At 38.1% G+C, this 17514-nt stretch overlaps 2 protein-coding genes across 7 annotated transcripts in view; one reads left to right on the top strand and one right to left on the bottom strand.

Annotated features, from left to right (window-relative positions):
• SUPT3H (SPT3 homolog, SAGA and STAGA complex component) overlaps positions 1 to 17514 on the top strand; it is a 574885-nt gene that overhangs the window by 73109 nt on the left and 484262 nt on the right. The gene's annotated exons all lie outside the window — the stretch shown is intronic.
• Positions 8393 to 10141, bottom strand: LOC131834046 (elongation factor 1-alpha 1-like). Its single transcript, XM_059178137.1, has one exon. It carries the CDS (start codon positions 10066 to 10068, stop codon positions 8680 to 8682), a length of 1389 nt encoding a protein of 462 aa, XP_059034120.1. The 5' UTR covers positions 10069 to 10141; the 3' UTR covers positions 8393 to 8679.

Below are 17514 nucleotides of genomic sequence, written 5' to 3'. Positions count from 1 at the left end.
AAGTTAGTGGAAAAGGGATTTCAGCTGTATCGCATAATGTATTTGAAAAAAAAAAGTGATGGTGACTTTATATTACATTCTCAGTAATAACATACCAGCTTTAAAAGTAATTTGTAATTAAAACTACATGAAAAGTTTTAACAAAAAGCAAGTAGCAGTATAGCACTAAAATTGAATACGATTTTCATTTTTATTTTCAGTTCTCTTCTATATAGTAAATGATTCTGGATTTTTATTTAGAATAATAATTAAAAGATTCCCTTTAAAATTTGTTTAAGTAAAACAAGGGTTGATATTTTAAGAAAATATTCAGTATATAGGAGTGTGATAGTATGTTGATATGCAGAATTGTTGGAGGTGGGATATGGAAAAGATTAATTAAGAAGCACCAACTTTTAAGATTCACTTTCCTGTAAGCCTAACAGAAGTGTGTCAGTCATTCTTTCTTAATGGTGCTAAGATTTAATATATAAGTCATTCTTTCTTAATGGTGCTTTAGATTTAAATATATAAGATATAAATATCCTATAGTAGTTTTTCCTGTTCATCCTGTGTATTGTCTATATCACATATACGGAGTACAGGCATAGGCTTGTCTCTTACTTTGCTTTGAAATTGATTGATATTGTCACACCAAAGTGCAGTTGAGTGGAAGAGAGGAATGGTAGGCAGAAATAGGATTGATGAACAGATAGACAAAAAGTTGTGCTCTGTCTAATAATTGGTCTTTATCAAGAGGGGGTTCTTAAGAGTAGCATAAAGGATCTGGTAGCTTGATGATTGCAAGGAATCTATGGATTTATAAATAGCACTCAGAAAATACTGACTGTAGACCTTAAAATGTTTTGTTAAGCTCACATCCTACTATGTCTCTGGTATCCGCACATATTTTTGTGGCTAATAAAGCACAAGTACATTTTAAAACACTACCGAATGCCTAATGGCTTTGGTCATCTATATTCTTCATTAATGTAGCATGGTTATTATATTTGTATGAGTTATTAATATAATAAAAAGCAATATCCTGACCAAAAGTAGATACCACTTTTATTGAATTGACAAATTATATATGCTTAAGTATCTTCTTAAAAAATATTGTTACTGTCTGCTCTCAGTGATAATTCTTGAAAGAGACATAGATTTCAGCTCTTGTTGGTTGCCAATTAAGTGGTGACTTATGCTTTCAGGTTGAGTTGGAATAGATTTTTTAAAGATTTACTTATTTTAGAGAGCGAACGAGCGAGCAGGGGGAAGGGCAGAGGGAGAGGAGAGAAAGAATCTCTTAACAGACTCCCTGATCAGTGCGGAGCCCCTCTTGGGGCTTGATCTCACAACCCTGAGATGAAGACCTGAGCCAAAACCAAGCTTTGGACTCTTAACCAACTGAGCCATGCAGGTGCACCTGACTTGGAATAGATTTGACATCATATTGTGAAAGTTGAGATCTGGAAGTGAGATAAACCACATAGGGGAGATGAGCTCAGAAATTACCTATGGCAGCATCAGTATTCTCTTTAGAAAATTTTATTAGGTAAATTCGAGTAGGGAAAGGGTACACGAGGCCCCATAATATTGTATAATAAAAGCATAACCAGAGTCCTGTTACTTTTTATTTTTATTTATTTTTTTATTTTATTTTATTTTTTTTTATACTTTTTTTATTTTTTATAAACATATATTTTTATCCCCAGGGGTAGAGGTCTGTGAATCACCAGGTTTACACACTTCACAGCACTCACCAAATCACATGCCCTCCCCAATGTCCATAATCCCAACCCCTTCTCCCAAACCCCCTCCCCTCGGCAACCCTCAGTTTGTTTTGTGAGATTAAGAGTCACTTATGGTTTGTCTCCCTCCCAATCCCATCTTGTTTCATTTATTCTTCTCCTACCCACTTAAGCCTCCATGTTGCATCACCACTTCCTCATATCAGGGAGATCATATGATAGTTGTCTTTCTCTGCTTGACTTATTTCGCTAAGCATGATACGCTCTAGTTCCATCCATGTTGTCGCAAATGGCAAGATTTCATTTCTTTTGATGGCTGCATAGTATTCCATTGTGTATATATACCACATCTTCTTGATCCATTCATCTGTTGATGGACATCTAGGTTCTTTCCATAGTTTGGCTATTGTGGACATTGCTGCTATAAACATTCGGGTGCATGTGCTCCTTTGGATCACTACATTTGTATCTTTAGGGTAAATACCCAATAGTGCAATTGCTGGGTCATAGGGCAATTCTATTTTCAACATTTTGAGGAACCTCCATGCTGTTTTCCAGAGTGGCTGCACCAGCTTGCATTCCCACCAACAGTGTAGGAGGGTTCCCCTTTCTCCGCATCCTCGCCAGCATCTGTCATTTCCTGACTTGTTGATTTTAGCCATTCTGACTGGTGTGAGGTGATATCTCATTGTGGTTTTGATTTGTATTTCCCTGATGCCGAGTGATATGGAGCACTTTTTCATGTGTCTGTTCGCCATCTGGATGTCTTCTTTGCAGAAATGTCTGTTCATGTCCTCTGCCCATTTCTTGATTGGATTATTTGTTCTTTGGGTGTTGAGTTTGCTAAGTTCTTTATAGATTCTGGACACTAGTCCTTTATCTGATATGTCGTTTGCAAATATCTTCTCCCATTCTGTCAGTTGTCTTTTGATTTTGTTCACTGTTTCCTTTGCTGTGCAAAAGCTTTTGATCTTGATGAAATCCCAGTAGTTCATTTTTTCCCTTGCTTCCCTTGCCTTTTGCGTTGTTCCTAGGAAGATGTTGCTGCGGCAGAGGTCGAAGAGGTTGCTGCCCGTGTTCTCCTCAAGGATTTTGATGGATTCCTTTGGTACATTGAGGTCCTTCATCCATTTTGAGTCTATTTTTGTGTGTGGTGTAAGGGAATGGTCCAATTTCATTTTTCTGCATGTGGCTGTCCAATTTTCCCAGCACCATTTATTGAAAAGGCTGTCTTTTTTCCATTGGACATTCTTTCCTGCTTTGTCGAAGATTAGTTGACCATAGATTTGAGGGTCTATTTCTGGGCTCTCTATTCTGTTCCATTGATCTATGTGTCTGTTTTTGTGCCAGTACCATGCTGTCTTGATGATGACAGCTTTGTAATAGAGCCTGAAGTCCGGAATTGTGATGCCACCAACGTTGACTTTCTTTTTCAATATCCCTTTGGCTATTCAAGGTCTTTTCTGGTTCCATATAAATTTTAGCATTATTTGTTCCATTTCTTTGAAAAAGATGGATGGTACTTTGATAGGAATTGCATTAAATGTGTAAATTGCTTTAGGTAGCATAGACATTTTCACAATATTTATTCTTCCAATCCAGGAGCATGGCACATTTTTCCATTTCTTTGTGTCTTCCTCAATTTCTTTCATGAGTACTTTATAGTTTTCTGAGTATAGATTCTGTGTCTCTTTGGTTAGGTTTATTCCTAGGTATCTTATGGTTTTGGATGCAATTGTAAATGGGATTGACTCCTTAATATCTCTTTCTTCTGTCTTGCTGTTGGTGTAGAGAAATGCAACTGATTTCTGTGCATTGATTTTATATCCTGACACTTTACTGAATTCCTGTATAAGTTCTAGCAGTTTTGGAGTGGAGTCTTTTGGGTTTTCCACATATAGTATCATATCATCTGCGAAGAGTGATAATTTGACTTCTTCTTTGCCGATTTGGATGCCTTTAATTTCCTTTTGTTGTCTGATTGCTGAGGCTAGGACCTTTAGTACGATGTTGAATAGCAGTGGTGATAATGGACATCCCTGCCGTGTTCCTGACCTTAGCGGAAAAGCTTTCAGTTTTTCTCCATTGAGAATGATATTTGCGGTGGGTTTTTCATAGATGGCTTTGATGATATTGAGGTATGCGCCCTCTATCCCTACACTTTGAAGAGTTTTGATCAGGAAGGGATGTTGTACTTTGTCAAATGCTTTTTCAGCATCTATTGAGAGTATCATATGGTTCTTGTTCTTTCTTTTATTGATGTGTTGTATCACATTGACTGATTTGCGGATGTTGAACCAACCTTGCAGCCCTGGAATAAATCCCACTTGGTCGTAGTGAATAATCCTTTTAATGTATTGTTGAATCCTATTGGCTAGTATTTTGTTGAGTATTTTCGCATCTGTGTTCATCAAGGATATCGGTCTATAGCTCTCTTTTTTGGTGGGATCCTTGTCTGGTTTTGGGATCAAGGTGATGATGGCCTCATAAAATGAGTTTGGAAGTTTTCCTTCCATTTCTATTTTTTGGAACAGTTTCAGGAGAATAGGAATTAGTTCTTCTTTAAATGTTTGGTAGAATTCCCCCGGGAAGCCGTCTGGCCCTGGGCTTTTGTTTGTTTGGAGATTTTTAATGACTGTTTCAATCTCTTTACTGGTTATGGGTCTGTTCAGGCTTTCTATTTCTTCCTGGCTCAGTTGTGGTAGTTTATATGTTTCTAGGAATGCATCCATTTCTTCCAGATTGTCAAATTTATTGCCGTAGAGTTGCTCATAGTATGTTCTTATAATAGTTTGTATTTCTTTGGTGTTAGTTGTGATCTCTCCTCTTTCATTCATGATTTTATTTATTTGGGTCCTTTCTCTTTTCTTTTTGATAAGTCGGGCCAGTGGTTTATCAATTTTATTAATTCTTTCAAAGAACCAGCTCCTAGTTTCGTTGATTTGTTCTATTGTTTTTTTGGTTTCTATTTCATTGATTTCTGCTCTGATCTTTATGATTTCTCTTCTCCTGCTGGGCTTAGGGTTTCTTTCTTGTTCTTTCTCCAGCTCCTTTAGGTGTAGGGTTAGGTTGTGTACCTGAGACCTTTCTTGTTTCTTGAGAAAGGCTTGTACCGCTATATATTTGCCTCTCAGGACTGCCTTTGTTGTGTCCCACAGATTTTGAACCGTTGTATTTTCATTATCATTTGTTTCCATGATTTTTTTCAATTCTTCTTTAATTTCCCGGTTGACCCATTCATTCTTTAGAAGGATAATGTTTAGTCTCCATGTATTTGGGTTCTTTCCAAACTTCCTTTTGTGGTTGAGTTCTAGCTTTAGAGCATTGTGGTCTGAAAATATGCAGGGAATGATCCCAATCTTTTGATACCGGTTGAGTCCTGATTTAGGACCGAGGATGTGATCTATTCTGGAGAATGTTCCATGTGCACTAGAGAAGAATGTGTATTCTGTTGCTTTGGGATGAAATGTGCTGAATATATCTGTGATGTCCATCTGGTCCAGTGTGTCGTTTAAGGCCTTTATTTCCTTGCTGATCTTTTGCTTGGATGACCTGTCCATTTCAGTGAGGGGAGTGTTAAAGTCCCCTACTATTATTGTATTATTGTTGATGTGTTTCTTTGATTTTGTTATTAATTGGTTTATATAGTTGGCTGCTCCCACATTGGGGGCATAGATATTTAAAATTGTTAAATCTTCTTGTTGGACAGACCCTTTGAGTATGATATAGTGTCCTTCCTCATCTCTTATTATAGTCTTTGGCTTAAAATCTAATTGATCTGATATAAGGATTGCCACTCCTGCTTTCTTCTGATGTCCATTAGCATGGTAAATTCTTTTCCACCCCCTCACTTTAAATCTGGAGGTGTCTTCGGGCTTAAAATGTGTTTCTTGGAGGCAACATATAGATGGGCTTTGTTTTTTTATCCATTCTGATACCCTGTGTCTTTTGACAGGGGCATTTAGCCCATTCACATTCAGGGTAACTATTGAGAGATATGAATTTAGTGCCATTGTATTGCCTGTAAGGTGACTGTTACTGTATATGGTCTCTGTTCCTTTCTGATCTACCACTTGTAGGCTCTCTCTTTGCTTAGAGGACCCCTTTCAAGATTTCCTGTAGAGCTGGTTTGGTATTTGCAAATTCTTTCAGTTGTTGTTTGTCCTGGAAGCTTTTAATCTCTCCTTCTATTTTCAATGATAGCCTAGCTGGATATAGTATTCTTGGCTGCATGTTTTTCTCGTTTAAGGCTTTGAAAATATCATGCCAGCTCTTTCTGGCCTGCCAGGTCTCTGTGGGTAAGTCAGCTGCCAATCTAATATTTTTTCCATTGTATGTTACAGACTTCTTTTCCCGGGCTGCTTTCAGGATTTTCTCTTTGTCATTGAGACTTGTAAATTTTACTATTAGGTGATGGGGTGTGGGCCTATTCTTATTGATTTTGAGGGGCATTCTCTGAACCTCCTGAATTTTGATGCTCGTTCCCTTTGCCATATTGGGGAAATTCTCCCCAATAATTCTCTCCAGTATACCTTCTGCTCCCCTCTCTCTTTCTTCTTCTTCTGGAATCCCAATTATTCTAATGTTGTTTCGTCTTATGGTGTCACTTCTCTCTCGAATTCTCCCCTTGTGGTCCAGTATCTGTTTGTCCCTCTTTTGCTCAGCTTCTTTATTCTCTGTCATTTGGTCTTCTATATCACTAATTCTTTCTTCTGCCTCATTTATCCTAGCAGTTAGAGCCTCCATTTTTGATTGCACCTCATTAATAGCTTTTTTGATTTCACCTTGGTTAGATTTTAGTTCTTTTATTTCTCCAGAAAGGGCTTTTATATCTCTCGAGAGGGTTTCTCTAATATCTTCCATGCCTTTTTCGAGCCCGGCTAGAACCTTGAGAATTGTCATTCTGAACTCTAGATCTGACATATTACCGATGTCTGTATTGATTAGGTCCCTAGCCTTCGGTACTGCCTCTTGTTCTTTTTTTTTGTGTTGAATTTTTATGTCTTGTCATTTTGTCCAGATAAGAGTAAATGAAGGGGCAAGTAAAATACTAAAAGGGTGGCAACAACCCCAGGAAAATATGCTTTAACCAAATTAGAAGAGATCCAAAATCGTGAGTGGGGAGAAAGGGGATAAAAAGAGGTTCAAAAAGGAAGAAAGAAAAAAAAAAAAACAAAAAGAAAAGAAAAAAAAAAAGAAAAAAAAAGAATTTTTAAAAAAAGAAAACACCTAAGAAAAATGTAAAAAAGAAAAATATATATATTAGATAAACTAGTAAAAAATCGTTAAAAAAGAAAAAGGTAACAGTTAAAAAAAAAATTTTACCCGAAGGCGAGAAAAAAAAAAAATGAAAAAGAAAAAATCAAATTAACTGCAAGACTAAAAAAAATCCCAGGAAAAAAGCCATGAGTTCCGTGTTTGGCTTTCTCCTCCTCTGGAATTCTGCTGCTCTCCTTGGTATTGAAACCGCACTCCTTGGTAGGTGAACTTGGTCTCGGCTGGATTTCTTGTTGATCTTCTGGGGGAGGGGCCTGGTGTAGTGATTCTCAAGTGTCTTTGCCCCAGGCGGAATTACACCGCCCTTACCCGGGGCCGGGGTGAGTAATCCGCTCGGATTTGCTTTCAGGAGCTTTTGTTACCTGAGCGCTTTCCGTAGAGTTCCGGAGGACGGGAATACAAATGGCGGCCTCCTGGTCTCCGGCCCGGAGGAGCCGAGAGCCCAGGGCCCCACTCCTCAGTGCGCCCTCAGAGAACAGCGCCCAGTTACTCCCGTCTGCCTGACCTCCGGCCGCGCTCCGAGCTCACCGAGCCTGCGACCGGTTCAAGGTAACACCGAGCTGCGAGCTTACTGTCGGCTCTGTCTCTGTAGCCGGCTTTCCCGTTCCAATACCCGCAAGCTCTGCGACACTCAGACACCCCCGATCCTTCTGTGACCCTGCGGGACCTGAGTCCACGCTGACCCCGCGTGGGTTTCGCCCTGGTTTAGCCTCTGGAGCGATGTCCCTCAGCGGAACAGACTTTTAAAAGTCCTGATTTTGTGCACGGTTGCTCCGCTGCTTGCCGGGAGCCGGCCCCTCCCCCCGGGGTCTATCTTCCCGTCGCTTTGGATTCACTTCTCCGCCGGTCCTACCTTTCAGAAAGTGGTTGTTTTTCTGTTTCCAGAATTGCTGTTCTTCTTCTCTTCGATCTGCCGATGGATTTTCAGGTGTTTGCAATCTTTAGATAAGCTATCTAGCTGATCTCCGGCTAGCTGAAGCAGTCTCAGCTTGCTACTTCTCCGCCATCTTGACTCCTCCCTCGAGTCCTGTTACTTTTTAAAGCAGATTAATTATTAGTTATTCTCAGCCATAAAAAAATGTTGAAGTTTTAGGAAAGTAGTGCACAGCATGTCTAACTGAATATTGTGTTATTTTAGTATAAAAAAGTAATGTTTAACATTTTTTAAAAAGTGTACAAGGTACACAAGTGTGATAACTTGCCACAAGTAATTATTAGAGGAATCGTGTAAAGTTGGGAAGCTGCATTTGCTTTTGGAAATAAGAAAAAATTGATCTAAATTTGTTTGTAGGTAGAAAATTTGCCATTCTAACCATTTTTAAAGGTACAGTTCGGCGGTATTAAGTACTTTCATATTGTTTTCTTTTCTTTTTTTTTTTTTTTTCTCATTAAACTTTTGTTTTAATGGGTCTCAAAATTCTGTGACAGATTTTTGGTCAAGTTGTTTCCATTAAAAAGTACTGATTTTAAAAACTAATAACTTAAAACTGCCACACACACAAAAAAACAAATGGTCCACAAAACATTCTCCTTTCCTTCTGAAGGTTTTACGATGCATTGTTATCATTAACCAGTCTTTTACTATTAAACTTAAATGGCCAATTGACACAAACAGTTCTGAGACCGTTCTTCCACCACTGATTAAGACTGGGGTGGCAGGTATTGGGGATAATATTCATTTAGCCTTCTGAGCTTTCTGGGCAGACTTGGTGACCTTGCCAGCTCCAGCTGCCTTCTTGTCCACTGCTTTGATGACACCCACAGCAACCGTCTGTCTCATGTCACGAACAGCGAAACGGCCCAGAGGAGGATAGTCAGAGAAGCTCTCAATACACATAGGCTTGCCAGGAACCATATCAACAATGGCAGCGTCACCAGATTTCAAGAACTTGGGACCATCTTCCAGCTTTTTTCCAGAACGACGATCTATCTTCTCCTTCAGCTCAGCAAACTTGCAAGCAATGTGAGCTGTGTGACAATCCAGCACAGGTGCATATCCAGCACTAATTTGGCCTGGATGGTTCAGGATAATCACCTGAGCTGTGAAGCCAGCTGCTTCCATTGGTGGGTCATTTTTGCTGTCGCCAGCCACATTGCCACGACGAACATCTTTGACAGATACGTTCTTGACATTGAAGCCCACATTGTCCCCAGGAAGAGCCTCACTCAAAGCTTCATGGTGCATTTCAATAGACTTGACTTCAGTTGTAACGTTGACTGGAGCAAAAGTGACCACCATGCCAGGCTTAAGAACACCAGTCTCCACTTGGCCCACAGGGACAGTACCAATACCACCAATTTTGTAGACATCCTGGAGAGGCAGACGCAAGGGCTTGTCAGTTGGACGAGTTGGTGGCAGAATGCAATCCAGAGCTTCAAGCAGTGTGGTTCCACTGGCATTCCCATCTTTACGGGTGACTTTCCATCCCTTGAACCAAGGCATATTAGCACTTGGCTCCAGCATGTTGTCACCATTCCAACCAGAAATTGGCACAAATGCTACTGTGTCGGGGTTGTAGCCAATTTTCTTAATGTAGGTGCTGACTTCTTTAACAATTTCCTCGTATCTCTTCTGGCTGTAGGGTGGCTCAGTGGAATCCATTTTGTTAACACCAACAATTAGTTGTTTTACACCCAGTGTGTAAGCCAGAAGGGCATGCTCATGGGTCTGCCCGTTCTTGGAGATACCGGCTTCAAATTCACCAACACCAGCAGCAACAATCAGGACAGCACAGTCAGTCTGGGATGTGCCTGTAATCATGTTTTTGATAAAGTCTCTGTGTCCTGGAGCATCAATGATGGTCATGTAATACTTGCTGGTCTCGAATTTCCACAGGGAGATATCAATGGTGATACCACGTTCACGTTCAGCTTTCAGTTTATCCAAGACCCAAGCATACTTGAAGGAGCCTTTTCCCATCTCAGCAGCCTCCTTCTCGAATTTTTCGATAGTTCTTTTGTCGATCCCACCACATTTGTAGATCAGATGACCAGTAGTGGTAGACTTGCCCGAATCTACGTGTCCGATGACAACAATGTTGATATGAGTCTTTTCCTTCCCCATTCTGGTTTAGGATGAGCGGTGGTTTTCACGACACCTGTGTTCTGGCGGCAAACCCGTTGCGAAAAAGTCATATTGTTTTCTAAGCATCTGTACCATCCATCTTTAGAACTTCTTCATCTTCTCAAATCAAAACTTAGCATGCATTAAATGACAACTCCTCATTCCTCCCTCTCCCTGGCCCCTGGGAGCTACCATTCTATTTTCTCTCTCTCTTGAGTTTGTTTTAGCTACCAGTACAATTATAAAATATTTGTTCTTTTCACTTAACATAATGTCTTCAGGATTTATCCATTTTGTAGTGTGTTTCTGAATTTTCCCTTCCAGTTTAAGGCTGAATTCCATTGTATGCATGTACTACATTTTGTAGTATGTATATACTACATTTGATTCATTCTTTCTGGGGAGATTAATTAGAAAAAGGCTCCCTCAGGGGCACCTGAGTGGCATAGTGGGTGGAACTTCCAACTCGGTTTCAGCTCCGTTTGTGATCTCAGGGTTGTGAGATCAAGCCCTGCATCAGTCCCTGCGCTGAGCGTGGAGTCAGAGATTCTCTCTTTCCTCTCCTCTGCTCCTAACCTCTACGTGCGCTCCTGCACACACATTTGCTCTCACACACACACACGCTCTCTCAAGTAAATTTTCTTTCTTTCTTTCTTTTTTTTTTTTTTTAAGATTTTATTTATTTATTTGACAGAGATCACAAGTAGGCAGAGAGACAGGCAGGGAGAGAGGAGGAAGCAGGCTCCCTGCTGAGCAGAGAGTCTGATGCGGGGCTCCATCCCAGGACCCTGGGATCACAGTCTGAGCTGAAGGCAGAGGCTTTAACCCACTGAGCCACCCAGGTGCCCCTCAAATAAATTAATCTTAAAAAAAATAAATAAGGAAAGAAGACTCCCTCTCTGGGCTAAAACACCTTTCCTGTATATTTGGTGAGAAGATGGCATCTTTGGATTGAAAAAGCAAAAACAGCCACTTCCTTTTTCTGGTATACTTGGCCTTGTACCAGGATGCATCACTGGGCAGTTCAGTCTTGACCTGCTTTTTCAGCCAGGTGTTTTTATGCAGTGTATGAATCCCCTAACCATGTTTGATAGTCCTGCTTGTTTATATCCTATAGTGAAAATCATGTGCCTTGTAATCATTGTATCCTGTATTACTTTCACTTTATTTTTTTCATTCTTTCATGGTATTAAGTGTTCTGGGTTTGCAGTATGTGGTGCTAATTGTGCTTAGTGCTGGGGATAGAGAACGGATAAAGAACAGGAGAGCATATTAGGTGATAATTGGATGAACAGAACATTACAAGGATGACCGAGGATGTATACCTAACAATTTGAGGGGATGATAGTTGGGCTGGATATGATACTTAAGATAGTAGTTACAGTTAACACTTAAAATATATCTTGTATGGGTGATACTCTTTTAAGGCTTTCCATACATTAACTCATTTACATCCCAACAATCTTGTGTAGTAACTATGATTACTGTCACGGCTTATAGATAAAGAGGCTGTGGCACAGAGAGTTAAGGACTTTACAAAGATGATACAGAATTTAGTTCAGCTTGGAATAAGATTGAAATTTAATCAGTTTGGCCCCCAAATCTATGCTTTTAACCATTTGGTACATTATATCTCAGGACTCATGGAGTCCCACAGTTGGAATAGTAAAGAAGATTGTGGCACAGGTGCTGGTAGTTGTGGGGACACTAAAGGAAGTAAGTTTGGGAATTCCAAAAAAAAATGGAACATCTTATGCAACATTGTAGACTTGTGAGAGATTGGAGCCCCCTGAGGGAACTGCAGGCTTTATACTTAGCACTTGGCTGGCAAATGTGAAAGATCCGTGGGCAATGAGGCTAAGAATGCATTTAGAGAATCAAAGATTTTGTGTACCATGCATATATTATCCCCAAATCCTCCACCTCTTTGAGCATGATAGTTTGTGTATCAGCTTTCTTTATCTGCCTTGAAATCTGAATTAGTCCCCACTCCATCTGTCTTTGTTTACATCTGTTTAAATGAACTGAGTAGTGGTGGGGCATGGAATATAGTAGAAGGTGGAGTTGAGGACAAAGTAGGTACTCTATCACACAGGGTGTTTTAATCATGAAAATGGTAATAAACTGCAGAAACAGAATTCCACAAGAATTTTAATGGTGACAGTTTTTCCATTGTACTTGGGATCTGAAAGTTTTAAATTTCATGAATTATTTGAATATTTTTTTCCAGAAAGATTATTCATATATTTATGTTTTTTTTAAAGAAACTAGTTATCAAACATTTATATCATACCTTCTCTATCAAATGATTCTTATATTGCTTAAAGGTCAAAGTAAGCACTTTATGTATTCATTGTCTTATTCATGAATGATTAACAGTTCTCCTAAATATGTCTGCTTTTTGTTCAAGAATGCCACAATGAAGTGTTTTTTAACTGTTTGTTCTGTCATTCTTTATAATCATCTTTATTGAATATAAGTCACAGACTTATCATTGTGCTCTACTCAATATAATTCTTGCTCATAAGTTGTAGTACTTTGAAGAAATCATTTAGTTCTTTGGAAATGACATTTAACATGAAATCAACTTTCAGTTGTTAGAAAAAGTAACAGCTGTGACTTTGTAAGCTACTGTTAGTGGCTTTGGAAGCTTGTTGGTTAGCTAGTTGTCATAATGAGGTCATTTTCCAAAAGAAGATGAAGTCATTTGCCATCTTGTTTTAGTCATAGTGGGCTTTTTCTTTGGCCAAATATTTTCAAATTACACATTCAGACTCACTTATTTTCATAGTTGGTAATGTTTTCATGGAATAAGATAATGATGGAACTTTTGAAAGGCAACAGTTTATATTTAACATGACCAATATGTGATTTGTATCTTATGTTATAGTTAGGAAAAGACCTCTGTAGATTTGAAATATCATTAATTTATATTTCATAGTAAGGGAGCCAAGTAGTGTGTAGTATTTAGTGTGTAAATCTAGCACATACAGTATGAATTCTGCTGAGTTGTGTCTCCTTAGTCCCTGTAGGTGGATGTTCTAATCAGAGCCATCTGATCTGTACCTGCTTGAATTCTTCTTGTTTCGTCATATATCACTCTTTCTTATGGTGTCTGGCCCATCAGATCCACCTGTGATGGAAAATAGTGGGTAGTAGAAATAAGGAATAATTATCCTAATCAATTTTGTCCATTTTTACTGCTACCTGCATTTTATTTTCCTCTGGCTTGTAGACCATATAAACCTGTTTGTTTCTGTTTTTTTATTTTAGCCTTAGGATTCCATATGTATTAGAAGGGCTGATTTTAATTTAGAATACTTAATGATGATCTGATCTAGTGTCTTTTTCTTTGTAAAGGAAAAATTATTATAGTATAATACAGAAATAGTTATATATTATTTAAAAAGGAACTTCTGATAGTAAAAACTATTCCAGGCATACTAAAAAATTGGATAAGGCATTTGAATATATCTTAAAAATAATTAATTTGAGGGGCTCCTTGGGGGCTCAGTTGGTTTAGCGTCTGCCTTCGGCTCAGATCAAGATCTCACAGTCCTGGGATTGAGCCCCTCATTGGGAAGAGCTCATGCTCTCTCTCGCTATCTGTGTCTTTCTCTTTCAAAGAAATAAAATCTTAAAAAAAAAAAAAGAATGAATTTGAGGTGAGTGGGTTAAAATGGAGAGCCTCAAACTAGATTCAGTTTCACACTTAAGAATTTAATATAAGAATCACAAAACAAGCATAAGCAGTTATTAAATAATGTCACGTTGGATTAAAGAGTTTAATATAAAGTTGTAAGAAACTCTTATGGGAAACAGAAATGTGTTCTATCTTCAGATGTATTGTAATTAAAATACAGTTTTCTGGCACCCAAAGTACTGATGTTAAAGTAGTAAACAGTTAAGTATCTTGTATAAATTATCTGTTGCCACAGTAACTATGTATCACAGACACCCCCCAGATTTCTGTAGTATAGGACAGTAAATGTTGCTCCCGTGTTTGGGATGGCCACTTAAGCAGCCCTGCTGCTCTAGGGTGTCCTTGGCGCTCAGTGACTCCATTAGTTTTATTACAGCATTCAACAGGCTAGCCCTAGGTAAGTTCTCATGATGGTGGCGGAAGTGTAATAAAGAAGAACAACTGCAGTACATTCAGAAGCCTGATACTATTGTGGGTGTATCTTCACTTCCATTTTAATCTATTGGCCAAAGGAATTCACAAGAGCAGCAAAGTTCAAGGGATGGGAAATAGATGTAATCTCTTCAGTGGGAGGAACAGCAAACTCACAAGGGAAAAGGTCCAGATATGGGGAGGAGTAAGTAATTGGGGTCCTCTTTGCAATCTACTTCACATACCCTTAAACATCAAAAACCGAAACAAATGAATAGTTGTTTCAGTGAACAGCTTTCTTCTCTAGATATTGGTTATATTATATATGCTTTTATAGTTTTTGTACTTACTTGAATTTATTTTCAGTTTGAGGAAAGTGGAATTTTTGGTGCTTAACAGCCAATGGACTGTATTAAGGCTCAGGGTAGTTCCATGATAGAGACTGATTTTGTATAACCCTTGGTTTCTCAAAGCTAGTGATCCAACATGTTTTTGTTGTCAGTATAACGGTTAACAGGTTTTGCAGTTCGTGTTCCCTGAAACACATATCCATACCGCTCTGATTTCTGCATCTTTTTACCAGCTGTTTTGAATGAAGATGGCACGATATACCCGACTTTACTTATCTGGGTCTGTAGAGGAGTGACTTTGTAGAACGGTACCTTCAGTCACAGTGCTCACTTTTCTCTTTCAAAAAGCCCAGCAGGACACTCTACTTTTGAAGATAGAAAAAAAGTTACATTTTCCTCACAAATTGTTGTTTGTGTCTCATTTTATGAAGATAGTGGGAATATAAATATAAAATATATAAAATATAAACCAGTATTCTTTTCTTTTAATTTTGGTTGACATGAAGTTCAAAACAGATATGTGTTCAATGAATCAATCCAGCCTAGGTTATTTGAAGCAATTTTCCTTTTGAAACTGTCATAACTAACTTCTTAATTATTTAATAACCTTTTTAATTTTTGAATAATTCTGGTTTTTTTTATCTGCACCCTTCTTGTAGTTTAAGTCCTTTTTTGAAAGTAGATGAACTATACATTTGTAGAATTGCTTAGAGTGAGAAAAAATTTGTGTACGTCAATTGACTTACGTAAGACTATGTTATCATTATGTTTGGGTGATTGTATTTTAAATCACCCCCAGTTTAACCTTAATTATTCATTTAAAGGTATTCTAAAGATTTTCTCTTGTGCTTTTACATTGGATATGTATTTTTTCTTTACTTTGTTAGCCAGATTTACAAACCATGTGTTTAAATGCCAAACAATGGGGAAAAACATCATTTATCCTTAAAATTTGATTGAATCGTTATATTCTGAATGATTTACAATATCCTCATGCTTCTCTTTTATTTCTTAAAGTACTCACTGCAAGTTCTAAAATAGAAAATATTGGGGTCACTGAGTCTGTCATTGGTCACAGTAGCAGGATTATGTGCATATAATTATAAGAAATAGTCAAAGGAAAAGTCTAATTTTTAAATGGCATGTTTAATGGTTTTATTCTTTGTTTATAAGTTTGGAGATCATGGCATTTCACTATGTAAAGAGAATTATTTTTATATTGTTGCTATTTCAAAACTGGTGCCAAGAAGAATAATCAGCAAAACTCATTTTGCTTCTGTGACAGTGCTTCAAAACTCAGGGACAGTAATTATGTATTGCCTATTTATTAGTTGGCTGGGCTTTCCTGGGCAGCTCTGTTTCTCACTGCAGATGTGTGGGTAGGCTGGGTGGCTCTGTTCCACTTGACTTTTCTCTCTATTTTGTGGGACTACCTAGGGAATGTTCTTTTTTGGTGATGGCAGAGTCTTGAGAAAGCCTCTGCCATTCATTGTTGGCGAAAAAATGTTTCTGTGGCCAATTTGCAGTCAAGAGGCAGAGGAGTACAAATACATACAGTGGGACCATGGCAGTGTCATGGATGAAGACATGGAGCCAGTTTTATAACCTACCACTATCTAAGAGGTCAAAGAGATAGATACTAGACACTTCAGTTACACTGAGTGATTAAATACTAAGTAAATTCTCAAATCATCATCCTCTAATCTCTCATTTTTTTAAATTAATTTTTTAATTGAAAAGTGTCATTTATTTACAACAAACAAATTAATGTTAGAATTGTTTTAAAGCTTGAAATAAAAACACTGCTTTTATAATCATGTGTGCATACATGTTTGCATATGTATTTGTGCATGAAGGTTGTTGGAAAGTTAAAAAAATACTTTGTTTTCACTCTATGTACCTAAAAGGAATAGATCGAAGAAATAAGGTATTTTAGATATCAATTTTAGTTCTTTAATAAGGGCTTGAATTTTAAGTCTTAAAATGCATATTCTCTAGGGCTTTTATAAATTAGAATCTGAGATTTGTGTGGCATGGTCAGCCTTTTCATTAGTACTGGTGTATCAAGTATGTCAGCAGTTTTAGTAAAGAAGGTTTCTCATTATAGCTACTTTCTTAATATTTTTCTCTCATGCTCTCAAGTTGCTGTGTATGCCTGATTATAGTGCCCCTGAATATAAGGCAGATTCCCAGATGCTGAATGAGAAGACTGAAAAAACTTTATACCTACTTGAACATGAGAACTGTTAGGGAGGTAAATATCATAAAACGTCTATGCACAATAGTTAACTAACTTCATTACACTTAAATCATTACATAAAAAATATTAGTAATCTGTTTTGCCCATTTACATTTCATGGATCTTTCGAATTGTTCACATGAACCTGACCTGAGTGTCTTTGTCCATGCTGGAGCTGTTTTTTTTTTTTTTTTTTTTTTTAAGATTTTATTTATTTATTTGACAGAGGGAGATCACAAGTAGGCAGAGAGGCAGGCAGAGAGAAAGAGAGGGAAGCAGGCTCCCTGCTGAGCAGAGAGCCCGATGCGGGACTCGATCCCAGGACCCTGGGATCATGACCTGAGCCGAAGGCAGCGGCTTAACCCACTGAGCCACCCAGGCGCCCGGAGCTGTTTTGAAGATAGCAGTTTTCTAGGGTGTATGAGCTTTATTCATTCTTGATTGTTTGAGGTACATCATAATTTAATAAAGTAATTAGAAAATTACCTATTTATTTTTTATGATATCTACATGATAAGTATTTCGACCCGCTGTATTTCCCTCTTATCTGTAGTTTTTCTCTCCATGGTTTTGCTTTCCATGTTTTCAGTTCCCCTTGGTCAGCAATGGTCTAGAAGCAGGTGGTCCTCCTTCCAACCTATCAGAAGGTGTTTAGTAGCCTAATGCTATGTCAAAATGCCTACCTTGTTTACCTCACTTCACATCATGTAGGCATTTTGTCATCTCACATCATCACAAGAAGA

This window comes from Mustela lutreola, chromosome 6, assembly GCF_030435805.1.
Source record: "Mustela lutreola isolate mMusLut2 chromosome 6, mMusLut2.pri, whole genome shotgun sequence".
NCBI lineage: Eukaryota > Metazoa > Chordata > Mammalia > Carnivora > Mustelidae > Mustela > Mustela lutreola.
Note: the sequence above shows the minus strand (reverse complement) of the source record. Positions and strands in the feature narration are given on the sequence as shown.

Coding starts and splice junctions, on each gene's coding strand:
- LOC131834046 (XM_059178137.1), bottom strand. CDS start 10,068: ATGGGGAAGGAAAAGACTCATATCAACATTGTTGTCATCGGACACGTA.